This window comes from Vitis riparia, chromosome 10 (assembly GCF_004353265.1).
Source record: "Vitis riparia cultivar Riparia Gloire de Montpellier isolate 1030 chromosome 10, EGFV_Vit.rip_1.0, whole genome shotgun sequence".
NCBI lineage: Eukaryota > Viridiplantae > Streptophyta > Magnoliopsida > Vitales > Vitaceae > Vitis > Vitis riparia.
The window spans coordinates 9517150-9536557 of NC_048440.1; the positions used below are offsets into that span (position 1 = coordinate 9517150).

Below are 19408 nucleotides of genomic sequence, written 5' to 3' on the forward strand. Positions count from 1 at the left end.
TGGATCAAGGTTATGAAGTCACCAAGTCACATATTGGGTGGGAGTCATTCATTGAAGATGTTATCAATCAGTTTGATCCAAGTAAATATGATGATGCTTTAAGACAACTGATTAAGCTGAAGCCAAGAGTACCTGAAGCAATTTGAGTCCCTTCTAGGCCATGTCCAATGTCTGCCTAAAGATTTCTTTGTGAGATACTTTTTGACAGGTTTACAAGTGGGAATTCAAAGTAATGTTAAGATGTTACAACTCATCACTTTAAAGTAGTACCCAATAATTCCTAATAAAAGAAAACATAATACTGAAATCCCAAAAAAAAAAAAAAAAATGAACGAAATTCTTGGGTTAACTGTACCATAATATTTTCCTTTTGTTTTTAGTTTTAAGAACATAATGTGCATTAAAAAAAAATGCAACCAGAACGACCTAGCAAGACACGCTAGTAAAGAAGGTCACTAAATATCTCTACTTATTTTCTACAACTTATAAACTTCATTACCATTATTAGGAAGAAGAATCTGGCAAAAGGAACTCAATCTACAATAGAAAAAAAGCCCAGTGACTAGAGAAGGCAACTCCATATGTTTCTTCTTGCTTAAGCAATGACAATCTATTTACTAACTTGAAAGGAATGAGTGAAAGGAATTTCTCTATCAAGGGCATGCATGCACAAAAGAAGGAACACAATTGGACATGTAATGCTCAATTTTTTGGTGACTGCAACATTGATTTATTTCAAATCTTAATTCCATAAAAAAAAAAATCATCTTGTATACCTTTCTTATTTAAAATTCAGGAATAATAATTTAGATTAAGAAGCATTAAGATAAATAATGAGTTTAAGGAACCTAAAATATAAAATAAATTATTTTTATTTTTGTATTAGAATTCTAAAATTAATTTTATATAAAGTTGCTATTATTCTATATTTTTAAAAATGAAAAATCGGAAGTGCATCAAACCTCACCTAACTCATGGGAAAAACAAGTCTATCAAAAGAATTTTCCTAATTCTCTATTTATTTGCTAAGATACCCGAGGAAAAGAATAAAAAAGAAAAGAGAGAATTGTGTTTTGGGCCTAGTTGGGCCAAAAAATTAACATTTGGTCCATATATCATGCATATTTAAGCCCAAGACCCAAACAAAGTATGAAATTTAAGATGAAGGATATTGTCTTTCATTAATCTCTAAAATACCCTTAACCCTTACATAGGCACAAGTGAGTGTGAATTTCAATTTTTTTTTTGTTTTTTTTTTTTCGCTTTTCTATTCCCTATTAAGTATTACTCATTTCTAACTTTTTTTTCTTTTTTCTTCCAATCTATATTTCTATTTTATGTCAAATAAAAAGCAATAATGTTTTTTTGTTTTTCATTTTAAAAGATATTAAATATTTTTGCTCTTATTATAGGCAATGATAAAAATTTTGGGATTTTTCATCCAAATATTTTTTTATCTTTTTGTATTTATCTTTTAGTTTAATTTTCATTTTTTATTTTAAATTTATATTACCATTTCATTTATATTTTTCTCTTATTTTTTATATTTTCTACATTAACCATATTTTAAATATTTTAAAATTTGACTATCACTTCACTTTATTATTATTATTATATATATATATATATATATATATATATCCTTTTAGATTTTAAATTTTTAATGTTTTTACTTTAAAATTTTTAAAAAGATAAATTTATTGAAAAAAATAACTAAGATATGAGTTCTAATATTATATTAATAATTTTTCTTATCTAGATAGACTAATGCAAAGTATTTTGACTCACAACAAGAAATTGTCAATACAATTTTTTAGTTAAACTTTAGAAATTAAATTTCAAATAAAATATATTATATAAAATTTTATCTAAAAATTATTGAAAGTGGTATTTAATTTTTTTTATTGACTTTCAAACTTATATGATTTTTTACTTGAAAGGTAATAGAACATGTTTATAAAAAAAAATTAGTTTTTCATTTTTTAAATAAATGAGTATAAATATATTAAAAGAATTAAAGATAATCTTAGTAAAAAATTTGATAAATATGATTATAATTTTAAATATAGATTCATTTGGATAAAATTTCACAAAAAAAAAAAAAAAAAAAAAAAATTGTGGAAAGAAAGAACATTGCTAAAATTACAAAAACAAAATATGCAATTACAAAATTTTGATGATGAAATTTAGAAATAAAATTCAAAACAATTCTTGAGTGAGAGAATTTTAGAGGGGAAAAAAATCTTTGAGTGGAAAAAAATGGGAAAGTTTTTCAAAATCACTTGAAATCCTTAACAAAAAGTAGTCTTGTACACCCTTATACAATTAGTAAATTTGTCTTGTATAGTTAGTATAATAGCCTTGTATAATAACTCAAATTTCATACATAATCTCATGAATATCTGACAATAGGTCAGTTAACCATGTTTGCATTGGTTTGGTTTTAAAAAAGAAGAAAAATTGTTGTATAATTTTGTTTTACAATCATCATGAGTGAGGTACCTATTCAAATGACCATATACAAGTTAGATAAAGTGCAAGAGATGAATGTATGCTTAACCAATGTGTGTAAGGAATGTCATTTATCCTCGGTTAGGGGAAATGAACAAACAAGTTTTTCATAATCACTTAAATCCTTCACAAATAATATTCTTGTACACCCTTGTATAGTTAGTATATTTGTCATGTACACTTAGTGTGAATACCTTGTACAGTGACTCAAATTCCATGTACCCCCTATTCATTGTGTAACCATACGTAGGTTAACCATGTTTTCATTGGTTTGTTTCAAAAAATAGTGGAAGATGGAAAAACAAAATTTTTCTCAAACATCATTAGTGGGCTAGGTATTCGAATTATCATATGCGAGTTAAATAAAGTGCATAAGATGAGTGTGTAATAGAGGAATGTGTACCTTAAGAGTGTGCAATCCTTAGATGACAAGACAAAAAAAAAAAAGTTGTCCAAAATTGATTAAAATCTTTCACAAAGGATAGCCTTGTATACCCTTTGTATAGTTAGAACATTTGTCTTGTACAGTTAGAATATTTGCCTTGTCCAATTAAACATTTACCTTGTACAGTTAGTATAACACCCTTGTACAATGGTGCAAATTTCATCCATATGCATACATTATGTGCCACATATGATGTATGAACCATGTTTCTAATGGTTTGATTAAAAAAATGATATAAAACGTAATTTTTTTTTTCTCTAAACATCATTATTAAGGTAAATATTTGAATAGTCATATGCAAGTTAAATAAAGTACATGAAATAAAAGAATTTGTGGTAGGAGAATGTATAATCCTTAGATGACAAGAAAAAAAAAAAGTTGTTCAAAATGTACAGTTTTGTACACCCCTTATACAATTAGTGTAATAACTTTGTATAATGGTATAAATTTCATATGTATGTATAAATTATATCCAAATGAGTGTGTAAACTATGTTTCCAATAGTTTGACATTTAAAATAATTAAAACAAATAAACTGTTATTTTATTTTATTTTCAATGCAAAACGTAATTAAAAATAAGACAAAGAAATTACTTAAAAACTATTATTTAAACCAAGTTTATTTATTTATTTCCTTTTATTTTTGGAAATAAAGAAAAAAGAATAAAAAATTTATTTAACCATAAGAAATATGAATATAAGATCATTTAGAAAATACCAAATTTATTTATTTATTTCATTTTATTTTTGGAATTAAAGAAAAAAAATAAAAAAATTATTTAACCATAAAAAAATATTGATATAAGATATGTTAAAAAAAATATAAATAACCCCAAATTTATTTACTTATTTCATTTTATTTATTTAAATTAGAAAGTAATTTATTTTAATAGATTAAAATGTGCACAATTGATTTATTACTTTGTTAATTATGGATATATTAAAATTTTCTATTAGACAAAAAATAAATAAAGAAAATAAAATTAAAAAGAGTAATAAATATATATAATTTAGTTATTTAATAAATTTTCATGTAAAAGATAGTCCCACAAAAAACACATAATTGATCAATTTCTTTGTTAAATTGTAAACATACTATATTTTTTTTTAATTTTATTATTAAAATAACTAATGGAAAAAAATAAAAATGGATAATCAATGAATGAAATTTAATTCTTTTTATTATTTTCATATAAAAAATAGTACTAAACAAGGTTTTCAATTTTTATTTTTAAAAATAGTTTTTATTTTTTAATTAAATGTTTTTTCAAAAAGAAAATTTAAAAAATATAAATCATATTACCATTTTTTTAGAAAGTATTTTTTAAAATAGTTTTGGAACATAATTTTTCTTTATTTATAATTTAAAATAGAAAATAATGTTGATTTTCAATTATTTATATAATTTAAAAAAAAAACAATGAAAAATCCAAATTGTTAAAATAGAATTATTATGGTTGCATGAATAGTGGTGTAATAAAGACAAAAAAAGCTTATGTGAAAGGTCATTGGGTATTTTAGTCCATCACTATTTTATATCCTTAAAAGGTAATATCTAGAAATTTGAAGGATATATTGGTCTTTTAACATCTTATATCATTTCCATCAATTATGGAAGTTATATGGACCAAATATTAATTTTTGGGCCCAAAACACAATTCTCCCAAAAGAAAATGAAATCTAAAAGCTTAAGTTATATTTGATCGATTAGATAAGTGAAAAGTGTATTTTCCCACGATTCTCATTCACTTGGAGAAAATCATTTCCCTAAAATTTCCTCATGCAAGACAAAAAAATCACATAAGACAAATAAGAAAAAATAAAATAAAAAAGGCACATTTTTTTTTTTTTTTTTTTTTGTAAATTTTTCCTACAAGCCTAACATTTATAGGAAAAGCTTAATCACTCATTTAATTGACACAATAACAATTAGCTCAATGATTTTGATAAAAAAATATTAGTTTAGTGATGTATGAACAACTATTCAACACAGATAAACTTAGTCATTCACTTCATCCAACTCAATCCATGAAAATGTCAAAACTTTTTTCCTTTCAATTTCCACAAATTTCTCAAAAATCGAACACATGAAAGCTAAAAATTCCAGATAAGCCCAATTAAGTTGAAGCATGTTGGCATGGAAAAAAAGAAAAAGAAAAAAAAAAAAAAAGAGCAAGAATCAATAAGAAAAGCCTAGAATTATAATGAATTACATAATCATTCTCAAATAATAAAAAATTTGAAAGAAAAATTATAGATTGAAGCCTTAGATCATTGTCGTTCAGATCATATACATATAGAAATAGAGAGTGAGAGAGAGTACCTGGGATGAGAATGAGAGAGACACAAAGATAGAGGAAGTCGAGTGAGAGAGGTGACAAGGATGGGATGTGAGAAGATGGTGGTGTGTGGCAATGGTAGTGTAGCAGAGGCACCCAAGGGCACACAACTTTTGCCAGACCACGCACGCACCAAGTTTTTGCATCTCGGTTGTAGACCACACACCAAAAGGAAAAATGAAGAACATGATTGGGTTTTCCGTTTGGGTTTATACTAGTTAGATATGTATAAAGGGAAGAGTGAACAAAAGGTTTACACAGAGAAATAAACGAAGAAGAAAGGTTATGCTATTAAGTTATTTTTTATTTTTGGTCTTTTGTTTTTTTTTTTTTTAAACCTATAGAGGCTGACCTGGTAGCAGGAGAAGGACATGTTGGGCATTAAAAAACAACTTAGCCCAAAGTGCATGAAACACAAAATATTTTTGGGGTTGGCATTGTAAACTTGAAATTGGTAAACCTAGGTTTTAAATATGCTATTATTTTGATATTGATAACCTGAAACCTAAGTTTCCTAAATATATATAAATTTATAAGTAAATTATAAATATTTTTAAATAGAAAAATAATTATATATATATATATCTTGATACAAATATTGTTTCCATCAAGATGAGATTTCTTCATCCAACAGTATCATGAAGCAACATTGGTTATATATATATATATATATATATATATATATATATATATATATATATTATTGACATGACATTTAGTAAAATTAATTACTTAATGTTATTTTAATATTGAGTGTATATTTCAAAATTTCATATTTCACCAAATATTATTATTGAATATTACACATCATATCATACATATATCAATTTCTTTATCAAAATGATTTTAATATATGTATTATTATTTATTTTATCATTTTTTGGAGTATTATTGATCCAAAATTTTCACTTATATTCCTACTTGACGATGAGACTTAGTTTTTATTTGTGAAAAACTAATTTTTTGAACAAATTGGAATGACCATTTATTTTTGTTTATTTTAAAGGAAAAACAAAATAATAAATAAAACCCTAAATTACTTTCTTTTTTTTTTTTTTTTGAAGGAAAACAAAGTATATGAAAAATGAGTTCAGATTTGAGGGTCAAATTAGCTACCTCAATCATTCGAGTCTAGCCTGATGAACCCAAATCTAACTTAAACAACCTAAATTCAATTCAAGTTTAGAAAAATGAGGTTGAGTTGGACTTGATTGAGGACTTTGAGTTGGGTTGGGTTCGGATTGATTGATTCTTAATTTGAGTTAGACTCAGGTTAGTCATCAACTCGACCAACCTAGTTGAGTTGTAGCTCTACCTTTTAAGTTAAGTTATACGCACAAATAGCCACTATGGCAGCTATCACACCCCTGAAATCTACCCAATTTTTTTCATTGAGTGCGCGATGCTAAGGACTCTTCCTTAGCCAACCTTTCTATCTAACTCTTAGAAGAACAATGTAACAAGCAACTACACGATTACGGGAACACCCTTCCCAACTTGTATTATTCAACTCTACAAAATATAAAATTGTCTTTCCAAAGTGTCTCAACACTTAGCCTGAGTCAGAGTACAATGCTTAACCTTTAAGCATTCAATGACATTCTCTATCCTCTGTCTCAGAGATGTAGGGGCCTTTTAAATGACTCACCCTGTAATTACAATTCAAAATTCAAGACCAAGGAGCCTACTTGGTGGTTATGCAACTGCCACAACTGCCATAACTACTTGCATAACCACCTAGTTGGTGAACTACTTGCATAACCACCTAGTTGGTGAACTGCTTGCATAACCGCCCAGCTGAAGACACTCCTTCAGTCGAAGGTGTCTTTTCGTACCAACCATTAGCACCATAGCCACCTGCCAGTCCTTTGTAGTTGAATGTTGTCCTGATCACTTACTGCCACTAGCTAGCTACTACTAGCTAGTTGCCATCCCCTCAAGCCTTTCCTATCAAGTTGTTGAAGAGTCCCCCTAACAAGCTACCTCCTCCCCATAAGGTGCCTCTTATGAAAGAGTGTCCATCAACGTGTCTTTGATCAAGGCCCTATAAACCAGCATCATGCACCAACTAGCTGACCAAGTGTTTGGTGCATCAGTGTGCCTTCCCTATATTGATGTGTGAGCCCATGCCATGTCAAGGTGCCCATGGCCTAGGCAGGTGTCTAGCTCTCTCTATCAGATCAAGGCTCCACAACAACAAGCCATGGCATTGCGCCCATGGTTGGGCCTTTCTAGTGCATAGGGCATTGCGCCCCTGTGCTATGCATAGTCATCTTGGGTCCGAGTCAACTGTGCGTCTGGTGCTCTATCAAACCATGGCATTGCACCCATGACTTCTCCAATTGGCTCGCTGCACAAGGCTTAGGCACTCTCATGCCAACGTGGGGAGGAAGTAGGATGTACCAAGCTTCGTGCCGTTGCGCCTACGGGGTGCACGCCATACATGTCATGGAGCCTATGTGTGCGTGCTTGAGTGTTGTCTGTGTGTCCTAGGTACGCCCAAGGCCGTGCCATGGTGCCCCCTTGGTGTGGTTAAGGCCTTCCCTTTGTGCCCTTTTGAGTCACCTATCCCCCCTTAAAGAGCAATACAAGCCATTGTCAAGATGTCTAGAGAAGACATCATACATGCTTGAGGAGACATACTGAAATATTTAAATAATTAGAAATTATATTCCAAAATAAACCTCACCTTCCATCTGCACCAACTCCATAGCCAACATATGCCTGGTGATCGCACGGTGCAAAAAGTAGCAGGGGCATTAGTCATCCCAAAGGGCATTACCAGAAACTCGTATGAACCATACTGAGTTACACAAGTGGTCTTCCCCTCATCTCCTATCTCAATCTGCACTTGCCAATAGCCTGATTTCAGGTCCAACTTGGTGCAGTAGGAGGTTTTTGACAATCTGTCAAACAACTCGGCTGCCAAGGAGATCGGGTATTTGTTCTTTATGGTCACCTTGTTGAGAGCCCTATAATTCACACACATGCATAGAGAGTCATCATGCTTCTTTTGGAACAACACTGGTGCACCATATGGAGCCCTCAAGGGATGGATCAGGCCTGCATCCAACAATTCCCTCAACTGTTTCCGTAGCTCCAACAATTCTGCAGGAGACATCCTGTAAGAGGCTTGAGTTGGGGGCTTTGTTCCAAACAACAATTCAATCTTGTGGTCAATAGGTCATCGGGGTGGCAATTCCTTGGGGAGTTCTGCAAGCATCACATTTTTTAACTCCTTCAAAATTTGGACCACTGAATCAAGGACTTCCACAGACTGCCCATTCCTACGACATATGTATCATAGCTTTGCTTCAATCCATTCTTTAATTGGATAACGGACCTTTACCACCATCATTTGCCCTCAAGGCCTACACAAAACAAGGCTATCTTTCTTCCAGCACCACCAATCCACCAAGATGTGGGATCAAGGCCACCTTAGCCTTCAAAAGGAAGTCTACACCAAGGATCAAATCGAAGTCAGCTAAGGGCACACAAAGTAGGCTGCACGTGCCCTTCCAGTCACCAACTTACATGGGGACATTCTTGGCTATCCCTTGGATCTTCTGGGCTTTGCTATTGATTATTTTGATCCGACTAGTATCCTTTTCCAACTTCAATCCTAACCTGGTTGCCTCTCGAGTGGCCATGAAATTGTGAGTGGCAAGACTGTCCACCATGGCCTTAACTTGCACACCATTCATAATTGCATACACATGCATTAAGGACTTTTAGACAGGAGTCTCACCATGGAGGACATTCAAGAGTTGCAATGGATTGACTCTATGAGAGGTTTCTAAGTCAGATTCTCCCTTGTCTTTTGCAGTCACAAGGGCCAAGAGTTTCTCTCTTTTGGGGCAATCCTTGGCTCGATGAGGACCATTGCAAATGAAACATCCTGCCATTCGAGTGGACTGTTGCACATATTTTGTGGTCTTCTCCATTGGTTTTACCCCTGCGACATCTTTCTTGTTCTACTTCTTCCACCCTCACTTCTTAGAAGTCTTGTCCATAGTCTTAGTCTTTCTGTCTCCTTTTGACTTTGGTTTTTGCATGGTGGAGATGGCGCCACCCATCTTGTAATCCACCAGGCAATCTGTTGTAGCCATGGCAATAGAGAGATCATGAACATCTTGCCTTCAAAGTTCTATTTGAGCCCATCCTAGCAATCCGGACATGAAATTGAAGAGTTTGTCCTCCTTTGACATGTTTTTTATATCCAACATCAAGGAGCTGAATTCCTTGACATAGTCCCTCATTGATCCGGTGTGTTTAAGCCTTTTCAATGATTCATTGGCCACCCAAGCACTGTTGGTGGGGAGGAATTGTTCACCACCATAGTTTGGCCTCATCAGTCAAATACATATTGGTAATGGACACTTTCTTGCCATCAGGAATATGAGCAGCCCTGAAGAACTACTCCATGTCCCATAAGAAATTCTCCAACTCCTTCGTGTTCCTGTTACCAATGAAGCCCTTAGGTTTTGGGACCCAGACTTTGGGAGGGGCTTCAGGGCCTGAGGAGCATCCCTGCAACACAACCTTCTTGAGGACTACAATGTCTTCTCCATAAGATTGCAAGGCGGTCTTGAAATCATCCATCATGGACTGGATCTTTATTTTCAAGCCAGTAAATTTCTCCTCAAAGAATTTGTCATGGGTCTCCAACAAACTCCTCTACACTTGGATTTCCTACATAGTGTGCTCTTCCCATGAAGCCATAGTGTCATCCTCGTGTGGCCATTCTCCCAGCATTTCTTCCATCCGAGCAATCCTTTCCCGCAAGGCTTCCATCACACTACCACCAACCATCTCTAGTGCACACTTTGATACCACTTGTCACACCCTTGAAATCTGCCCAATTTTTTTCACTGAGTGTGCAGTGTTAAGGACTCTTCCTTAGCCAACCTTTCTATCCAACCCTTAGAAAAACAATGTAATAGCTAACCACACAATTACATGAACACATTCCCAACTTGTATTATTCAACTCTACAAGATACAAAATTGTCTTTCCAAAGTGTCTCAACACTTGGCCTGAGTTAAAGTACGACGCTTAGAACCCTTAAGCATTCAAAGACATTCTCTATGCTCTATCTCAGAGATGCAGGGGCCTTTTAAATAATCTACACTGTAGTTACAATTCAAAATTCAAAACCAAGGAGCCTGCCTAGTGGTTATGCAACTACCACAACCGCCATAACTGCTTGCATAACCACCCAGCCGATGAACTGCTTGCATAATCGCCTAGCTAAAGACACTCCTTCAGTCTAAGGTGTTTCTTCGCACCTGCCATAACACCATAACCACCTACCTATCCCCTGTAGTTGAATGTTGTCCCGATCACTTGTTGCCACTAGTTAGTTGCCACTAGCCATCTGCCACTAGCTACCTTCCATCCCCTCAAGCCTTTCTCATCAAGCTATGATGAGTTCCCCTAACAAGCTGTCTCCTCCCCGTAAGGTGCCTTTTTTGAATAGGTGCCCACCAACGTGTCTTTGATCAAGGCCCTCTGAACCAGCAACATGCACCAACTAGCTGACCAAGTGTCTAGTGCATCAGTGTGCTTTCTTTTCACTGATGTGTGAGCCCATGCCATGTCAAGGTGCCCATGGCCTGGGCATGTGTTTAGCTCCCTCTGTCATATCAAGGCTCCACAACAACGAGTTATGGCATTGTGCCCATGACTGTGCCTTCTTAATGCATAGGGCATTGCGCCCTTGTGCCATGCATGGTCATCTTAGGTCCGAGTCAACTATGCGTCTAATGCTCCATCGAACCGTGGTGTTGTGCCCATGGATTTTCTAACTGGCTCGCTACACAAGGCTTAGGTTACCTCGTGTCAGCGCGAGTAGGAGGTAGATCGCGCCATGCTCCGTGCCGTTGTGCCTACAAGGTGCACGCCACACATGTCGTGGAGCCCAAGGTCGTGCCATGGTGCCCCTTTGGTGCGATCAAGGCCTTCCCTTGGTGCCTTGGAGTCACCTACCCCTCCCTCTTTAAAGAGCAATACAGATCATTCTCAAAATGTTTTGAGGAGACATCATACATGCTTGAGGAGACATAATGGAATATTTAAATAATTAGAAATTATATTCTAAAATAAACCTCACCCTCCATCTGCACCAACTCCATAGCCAACATATACTTGGTGTGCGCGCGATGCTTGCCTGGTGCGTGCGCGGTGTGTGTCTGATGCGCACGTAGTGCTTGTCTGGCTCATCCGCGGTGTGCGCCTGGCCCACACATGGTCTCCTCCTTTTATCTCTTGGGGTTTGAACCACCAAACCTCTTGGTCATCCTTGCTCTCTGTCTAGGCTCCCATGGGTGCAAGACCTACCCATGAGGCTCTTTTTTCCGTCATTGGGTCAAAAGGCTGACAACAACCACATATGGTTAACAAGAGTTAGTTAAATCTTAGCCACACAAATCATCAACTTACATAATTGCTAGCTTTCTTTGCTACTATAAGGAGGTAACTCACTCTAAAGAAAATCCCACCACAGTGATGCATTATTAAGGCAATCTTTTAGTTGAAAATTTTCACTAATTTCATTACTAATCATGTCCCTAATCTGACCCATAACTTCAACCATTATTCTCTTTGAAAATTCTAAGAACATTGATTCTTGATTGTGTGGAGACCCTTTAAAACAAGTTTGGTGTGTTCCATAAGTCAATAAGGCATGTTCATCATCCTTCAATTGAATTCTAATTAAATGAGAATGATTAGCATAAAATTTAACCAACTGGTCCCAAGCTTCATTGGATGTCTTGGTAGAGGAAATAAAGGGAACCACTAACTCAAATAAAGAGACAACCTAGTATCACATGAAGGATTTGAGGGCTCCCTAAAACTTCCTTGATCATTGCTAAAACAAGAAAAGAAAAATATAAGAATGAAGGAAGAATGCTTGGAGAAAGAGGGGGCTCTTGATACAATATGAATATAAAAGGATTTTGTGTACAAGTTTTTGTATCAATTCATAATGAGTAATATTTTATGTGTATTTGTCACAAAAAACAAAATTAATAAAAGGAAATTAAGAGTGCGTTTGGTAGTGATTTTAGGAAGTGTTTTTAGTCTTTCTAACACTTGAAAATTTTTATTTTTCATATATTAAAGATGCTAGAAACACTTCCTAGAATCACTACCAAACACACTCTAAGGGTATGATTGAGAGTGATTATGACAAAAGTGTTTTTAGCTTATAACATTTTTATTTATAGCATTTTATCAAAATGTTTTCGTGAATAATTAATTAGTGTTTGGATATGAATAAAAAAATGATAATATTTTTGCTAATGTGTTATATATTTTGAATATAATTTCACACTTGGGGTTTTAAAAAAAGAAGTCACTTTCGATATTAACATTATGATTTCTCTTATATGTACGCCATAAAATATTTGACGTGGCAATAGCTACCATACATTTTAGTATTAAAATTTCAAATGATGAGTGTAATCAAACTCTATAGAAAGGTTAGGCCTACAGACATTGCCCAATATTTTGATTGGAATTTCACACTTGACGTTTTAAAAAAAGAAGTCACTTTCAGTATTAACATTATGATTTGTCTTATACGTATGCCATAAAATATTTGACGTGGCAATAGCTACCATACATTTTAGTATTAAAACTTCAAATGATTAGTGTGGTCAAACTCTATAGAAAAGTCAGGCCTGCAGACATTGCCCAATATTTTGATTGGAATTTCACAGTTGGGGTTTTAAAAAAAAAAGTCACTTTCAATATTAACATTATGATTTGTCTTATAGTTACGCCATAAAATATTTGACGTGGCAATAGCTACCATACATTTTAGTATTAAAATTTCAAATGATGAGTGTGATCAAACTCTATAGAAAGGTCGGGCCTATAGACATTGCCCAATATTTTGATTGGAATTTCATAGTTGGGGTTTTAAAAAAAGAAGTCACTTTCGATATTAACATTATGATTTCTCTTATACGTACACCATAAAATATTTGACATGGCATTAGCTACCATATATTTTAGTATTAAAATTTAAAATGATGAGTGTAGTCAAACTCTATAGAAAGGTCAGGCCTGCAGACATTGCTCAATATTTTGATTGGAATTTCACAGTTGGGATTTTAAAAAAAGAAGTCACTTTCGATATTAACATTATGATTTCTTTATACGTATCCATAAAATATTTGATGTGGCAATAGCTACCATACATTTTAGTATTAAAATTTAAAATGATGAGTGTGGTCAAACTCTATAGAAAGGTTAGGCCTGCAAACATTGACCAATATTTTGATTGGAATTTCACAGTTGGGGTTTTAAAAAAAGAAATCACTTTCGATATTAACATTATGATTTGTCTTATATGTACACCATAACATATTTGACGTGGCAATAGCTACCATACATTTTAGTATTAAAATTTAAAATGATGAGTGTGGTCACACTCTATAGAAAGGTCAGGCCTACAGACATTGCCCAATATTTTGATTGGAATTTCACACTTGGGATTTTAAAAAAAGAAGTCACTTTCGATATTAACATTATGATTTCTTTTATACGTACTCCATAAAATATTTGATGTGGCAATAGCTACCATACATTTTAGTATTAAAATTTCAAATGATGAGTGGGATATGCTGATAAAAATATAAATTCTTGGTCAGTAATTGACTGATGGAATGAGTTTATTCAAGAGATGACTTGTCAAACTTGTTTTTGTTGGATTATTTATTGTTTGTTATATATCAGCCTAATCAGTTGGGAAAATTTGGCACTTATGAAGTTACTTGTCGATTCCAATCAGACTTCCTTCACCGAGATAAATTTTTGGCTTAAATCTGATCAAATCATGATTTTGGGATTTGGGTTTACAGCAAAGTTGGTTATATTTTGTAATAGAGGTTGGGCTTTAATTTGAAAGGAAAAGTTGAAATGGTTAGATAGGTGCGATTATTGTCATTCTTAATCAATACAGGCCTTTTACAATTATTAGTGACAAAACTTTTTCTATATAAAATCGTATGATAATTAAATAACAATATGATTTTTGTATATGAAACTATCTAATCCATATGGACTTCTTGCGTCATTCATTTGGCAATCTAGATCTATGCTTATCATATTTGGTTCTTCTGTTTTTTTTTTTTTTTAATTATTTATTATTATCTATAAATTTCCTTTTGGAGGAAAAAATAAATTTTGGTAGACCAACTTGATCTATGATTGTGAATGTTACAGAAGCTGAAGACATTGCCAACAGCTCCGCAATGAGTTCATGGATCGTGAAAAAGTAAAATAAACAAAGGATCCTTTCACCATATGATATTGCAATTACAAAATGTCAAATGCTGATTGAGTTCCACTCACCAATTCCTGCTTTGAATTTCCATGGCCAAATTGGGAGGTGACTTGTATTGTCTTCTTACCTCTTCTTTTATTATAAATTTCAATCCGAACTAGGATCTTGTAGTACCATCTCAATACTCTCTTGCACACAGAAGAGGAAACCAGAAATGGGAACTTCAAGCTCTTCAATGCTTTCATTGCTTTCAATCATTCTTTTGCTATCTCTTTCATGGGCAGCTTCGGATTCTGTTCATGGAGCCTTTCTCCAATGCCTTTCTACCCATTCTCAGTCTTCTCATCCCATCTCTGCAGTACTATACACTCCGGATAACTCTTCATATTCGTCTGTTTTAGAGTCATACATTAGAAACCTCCGATTCAATACATCTACGACCCCTAAACCGCACCTTATCATCACCGCCACCCATGAGTCTCACATACAAGCTGCCATTATTTGCTCTAAGAAGCATGGCTTGCAGATGAAAATTCGAAGCGGTGGCCATGACTTCGAGGGCGTGTCTTATGTATCCGATGTCCCCTTCTTCATCCTTGATATGTTCAATCTTCGATCCATTAGTGTGGATATAGAAGATGAGAGTGCTTGGGTTCAGGCTGGAGCAACTCTTGGTGAAATTTACTATAGGATTGCCGAAAAAAGCAAGACTCATGGCTTTCCTGCTGGTGTATGTCCTACGGTTGGTGCTGGTGGCCACTTCAGTGGTGGCGGTTATGGTAATATGATGAGAAAGTACGGGCTGTCTGTCGATAACCTTGTGGATGCAGAGTTGGTTGATGTTAATGGCCGACTTCTCAACCGAAAATCAATGGGGGAAGACTTGTTTTGGGCCATTATAGGAGGAGGTGGAGCTAGCTACGGCCTCATTGTTTCTTATAAAATCAAGCTTGTCCAAGTTCCAGCTACAGTAACTGTTTTCAGAGTTGCAAGGACCTTGGAACAGAATGCAACAAACATTGTGTATCAGTGGCAGCAAGTTGCAGATAAGGTTGATGGCGATCTATTCATCAGACTAACCATGGATGTGGTGAATAGCAGCCGGAGTGGAGAGAAGACAGTAAGAGCTACATTCCTGTCCTTGTTCCTTGGAAGTTCTGAAAGACTTCTCTCCATCATGAACACGAGGTTACCCGAGTTGGGGTTGCAGAGCTCAGACTGCACTGAGATGAGTTGGGTAGAGTCTGTCCTCTTCTGGACAGAGTTTGCCACGGGAACGCCTGTTGAGGCTTTGCTTGATCGAAACCCTCAAGTACTCACCCACTTGAAGAGGAAATCAGACTATCTGAAGGAACCAATTCCAAAGGCTGGTTTGGAGGGGATATGGAAGAAAATGATCGAGCTACAGACGCCATATCTGGTCTTCAACCCTTACGGTGGAAAGATGGCTGAGATTTCCCCGTCTGCAACTCCTTTTCCACACCGTGCAGGGAACCTATGCAAAATCATGTACGCCACAAACTGGGATGAGGAAGGGAGTGAGGCGGCTGAACGATACATAAACTTGACACAACAGCTCTACAGTTACATGACTCCCTTTGTTTCCAAGTCCCCCAGAGAGGCATTTCTCAACTATAGGGATCTGGACTTGGGTGTCAACCACAACGGTAAGAACAGCTACTTGGAAGGAAGAGTTTATGGGATCAAGTATTTCAAGAAGAATTTCAACAGGCTGGTGCGGATCAAGACCAAGGTTGATCCTGGTAACTTCTTCAGAAATGAACAAAGCATCCCAACTCTTCCCTATTAAATGGTTACTAGATTTGTGTCTCTAGGCAATACCTTTCTGATTGCTTCAATAATAAGAACACATTGTTATGTTTCATCACTGCAGATCTACCTGCTTCATTTTTTCTTTCCTGGTACAAAATAAGAACACATTGTTATGTTAAGGAGCTGTGGTATCAGAAAATTCATATGTTGTTGTATTCACAACTTATTTTGGATGAATTATATAATTCAGGGTCGTGCAAATCATGACAAAGAATAATAATAGGAAGAAAAGAATAAGTCAAACAAAAATAAAACACAATGATTCACATGGTTCGGCCTTAAGCCTATATCCATGAACAAAGACGAAGAAGAACTTCCAATATTGTTAAAGGATATTACAACTCTTAATGCTCTCAAATCCAGCCCCAATTTATATCCAAAGAAAATGTTATCAACCAATTGTGCATCCAGAATGTTATCAACAGACAACCCGTACTTTCTCATTATATTACCGTAACTGCCACCACTGAAGTGGCCACCAGCACCAACTGTAACACATGTACCAGAGGAAAGACATGAGTCTTGCTTTTCTTGGCAATCCTATAGTAAATTTCACCAATAGTTGCTCCAGCCTGAACCCAAGCACTCTCATCTTCTAAATCCACGCTAATGGATTGAAAGATTGAACATATCAAGGATGACGAATGGGGCATCGGATACATAAGACATACCCTCATAGTCATGGCCACCACTTCGAATTTTGATCTCCAAGCCATGCTTCTTAGAGCAAATTACGGCAGCTTGTTTGTGAGACTCATGGGTGGCGGTGATGATAAGGTGCGGTTTAGGCGTTGCAGGTGTATTGAATCGGAGGTTTCTAATGTAAGACTCTAAAACAGACGAATATGAAGAGTTATCAGGAGTGTATAGTACTGCAGAGATGGGATGAGAAGGCCGAGAATGGCCAGAAAGGCATTGGAGAAAAGCTAATTCATGAACCGAATCTGAAGCTGCCAATGAAAGGGATAGCAAATTAAAGGAGGATTGAAAGCAATGAAAGCATAAAAGAGCTTGAAGTTCCCATTTCTGGCTTATCTTCTGTGTCTAAGACATTGGGTTTCGAATTTATAATAATACGAGTTACCTCTCTTGCATCATTGTTGTTCATAGTAAACATGTAGTTGGTTTTTATTACACGGCGTGTCATTTTTTCATGGGTTATTTGGTTAAAGGGGTTAAAATAACACCTATATTTGCAAAAGTAACCCATCCCTCAAAAAGCATAAAAAATGGGGTTATTTGGTTAAAAGGGGCAAAATAAGTTGGTATTCGGAAAAATGACCTCTCCCTTTTTAAAACTTGAAAAAAATGACCTTTCCCTTTTTAAAACTTGAAAAATGACCCCTTTTGGACTAAATTACTCTTGAAAAAAAAATTAAAGAGAAACCTTTGAAATTCAAAAGTGCAAAAAGAAAAGGAAAAGAACAAAACGAAGGGTTATTCTCTCTTGAACGGTAGACTGTAACGCACTCTTTGGTATTCTAAAATTTATTTTTATTTTTTATTTTTGCATATTTCCATATTGTTGTTTACCATCTGTCTAAAAGGATTTTAAAAGGTTATTCATTTGATTGAAATGTGAATTTTTTCCTCCAGTTTATGAAAAAATACGGGAAAGGAAGGAACGAAATGAAGTGGAAGAGAATAGAAAATGATCCTGAAAAGTATGTTTATTACTTTGAAATAGTTTGTTTTTTTAGATTTTTTTTCTTTGTTGATTTCATACATTTGCTTGAGGTGTGCGTTTTCTTTCTACATGGTTTCGGAAAAAACGTGGAAGAAAGTAATGGGTTTATATGTTCACTTTTTGTTAAGCATAAATATAAGGGTTTTTCTTAAATTTATTAGTCTATTCCTCTTTGATTCTGAACTCTGAAAACACATGGTTTACCAAAGAAGATATCTAGTTGAATTAAAAAAAAAAAAATTACCTTTACTTAGATTTCTTGGCAATTTTATTTTGATGTTTTGCTCTACTTGTTAAGATTTTAAAGCATGATGTTATGGCAAATGCTCTGTTTCTATAGTGTAGAAAATTGTTCTTGTGGTTCTTGTTGCATATGTACTTTTAAGCATAAATCTAGTGAAAAAATGACAAATGTGTTGACCAATTTGGTGTTCTAAAGAGTTAAATTAGAATAAGAGAAATAGAATTTGCCCCCATTTTGATTTCTCCTCCCTGGTGATTGGAAGAAACATTCCATTTGTCCCACAAATGAAAATGAATTTGTTTCCTTAAACCCCCTAAGTGGAAATATTGGAGGTGCTGATGAGGCCTTTTTTCCATGAGCAGTGCTGGAAGAATGGTTTTGATTTCTTTTCCAAAATTCAAAACCCCTCTTTTAGAGTAGTTTTGGCTTCTATCATAAAGTGAAAACAATACTTCTTCTATGAGCATTCGTGTCAATTATTCTCTTTTTGTGCTACTTAACTTTTAAGTAATGAAACGAATATGATATACAAGAATAATCATTCTTTTATATTAATGACAAAATTGGAGATCATTGTAGCCTTTGCCAATTGGGTATCTAGTTTTTCAGCAGTTTGGGAAAAAGATCTTTTCCTATTTTTAGTTCTCTTCCCAAGGGATAGGAAGTTGGTTTAATTCAAAATCTCAATTTTCATCAAACAATTTGCATTCCTTAACTATCTACAATTTCCATTTTGCTTGTATAGATTGAGAAGAAAACCTCTGTTCTCCCTTGGAGGTGAACCAACATTAAGAAGCACCCCATCAAGGTTTGAACCCGGTTTGCTTTTACTAAATCATAAGTGATATTTGTTAAGTTTGGAACCCTATTGGTCTTGCAATGCAAACCACAACATTCAAATAGTAATCTCTAACAAAATTCATGGCAAAGAATGATCCCAACTGAGGGCTAAAATATTACTCACAACTAAAATATTGAGTGAGATGATGCTTATGCATAGCCAAAATACTTCTGCTATATTCTTTATGTAAGTAAGGATGGTCCTTTAGAACTT

General features: G+C 34.4%; 1 protein-coding gene across 1 annotated transcript; it reads left to right on the plus strand.

Annotated features, from left to right (window-relative positions):
- Window positions 1-14775: 14775 nt before the first annotated feature.
- Window positions 14776-16475, plus strand: LOC117924166 (berberine bridge enzyme-like 8). Its single transcript, XM_034842748.1, has one exon. It carries the CDS (start codon window positions 14805-14807, stop codon window positions 16398-16400), a length of 1596 nt encoding a protein of 531 aa, XP_034698639.1. The 5' UTR covers window positions 14776-14804; the 3' UTR covers window positions 16401-16475.
- Window positions 16476-19408: the final 2933 nt, after the last annotated feature.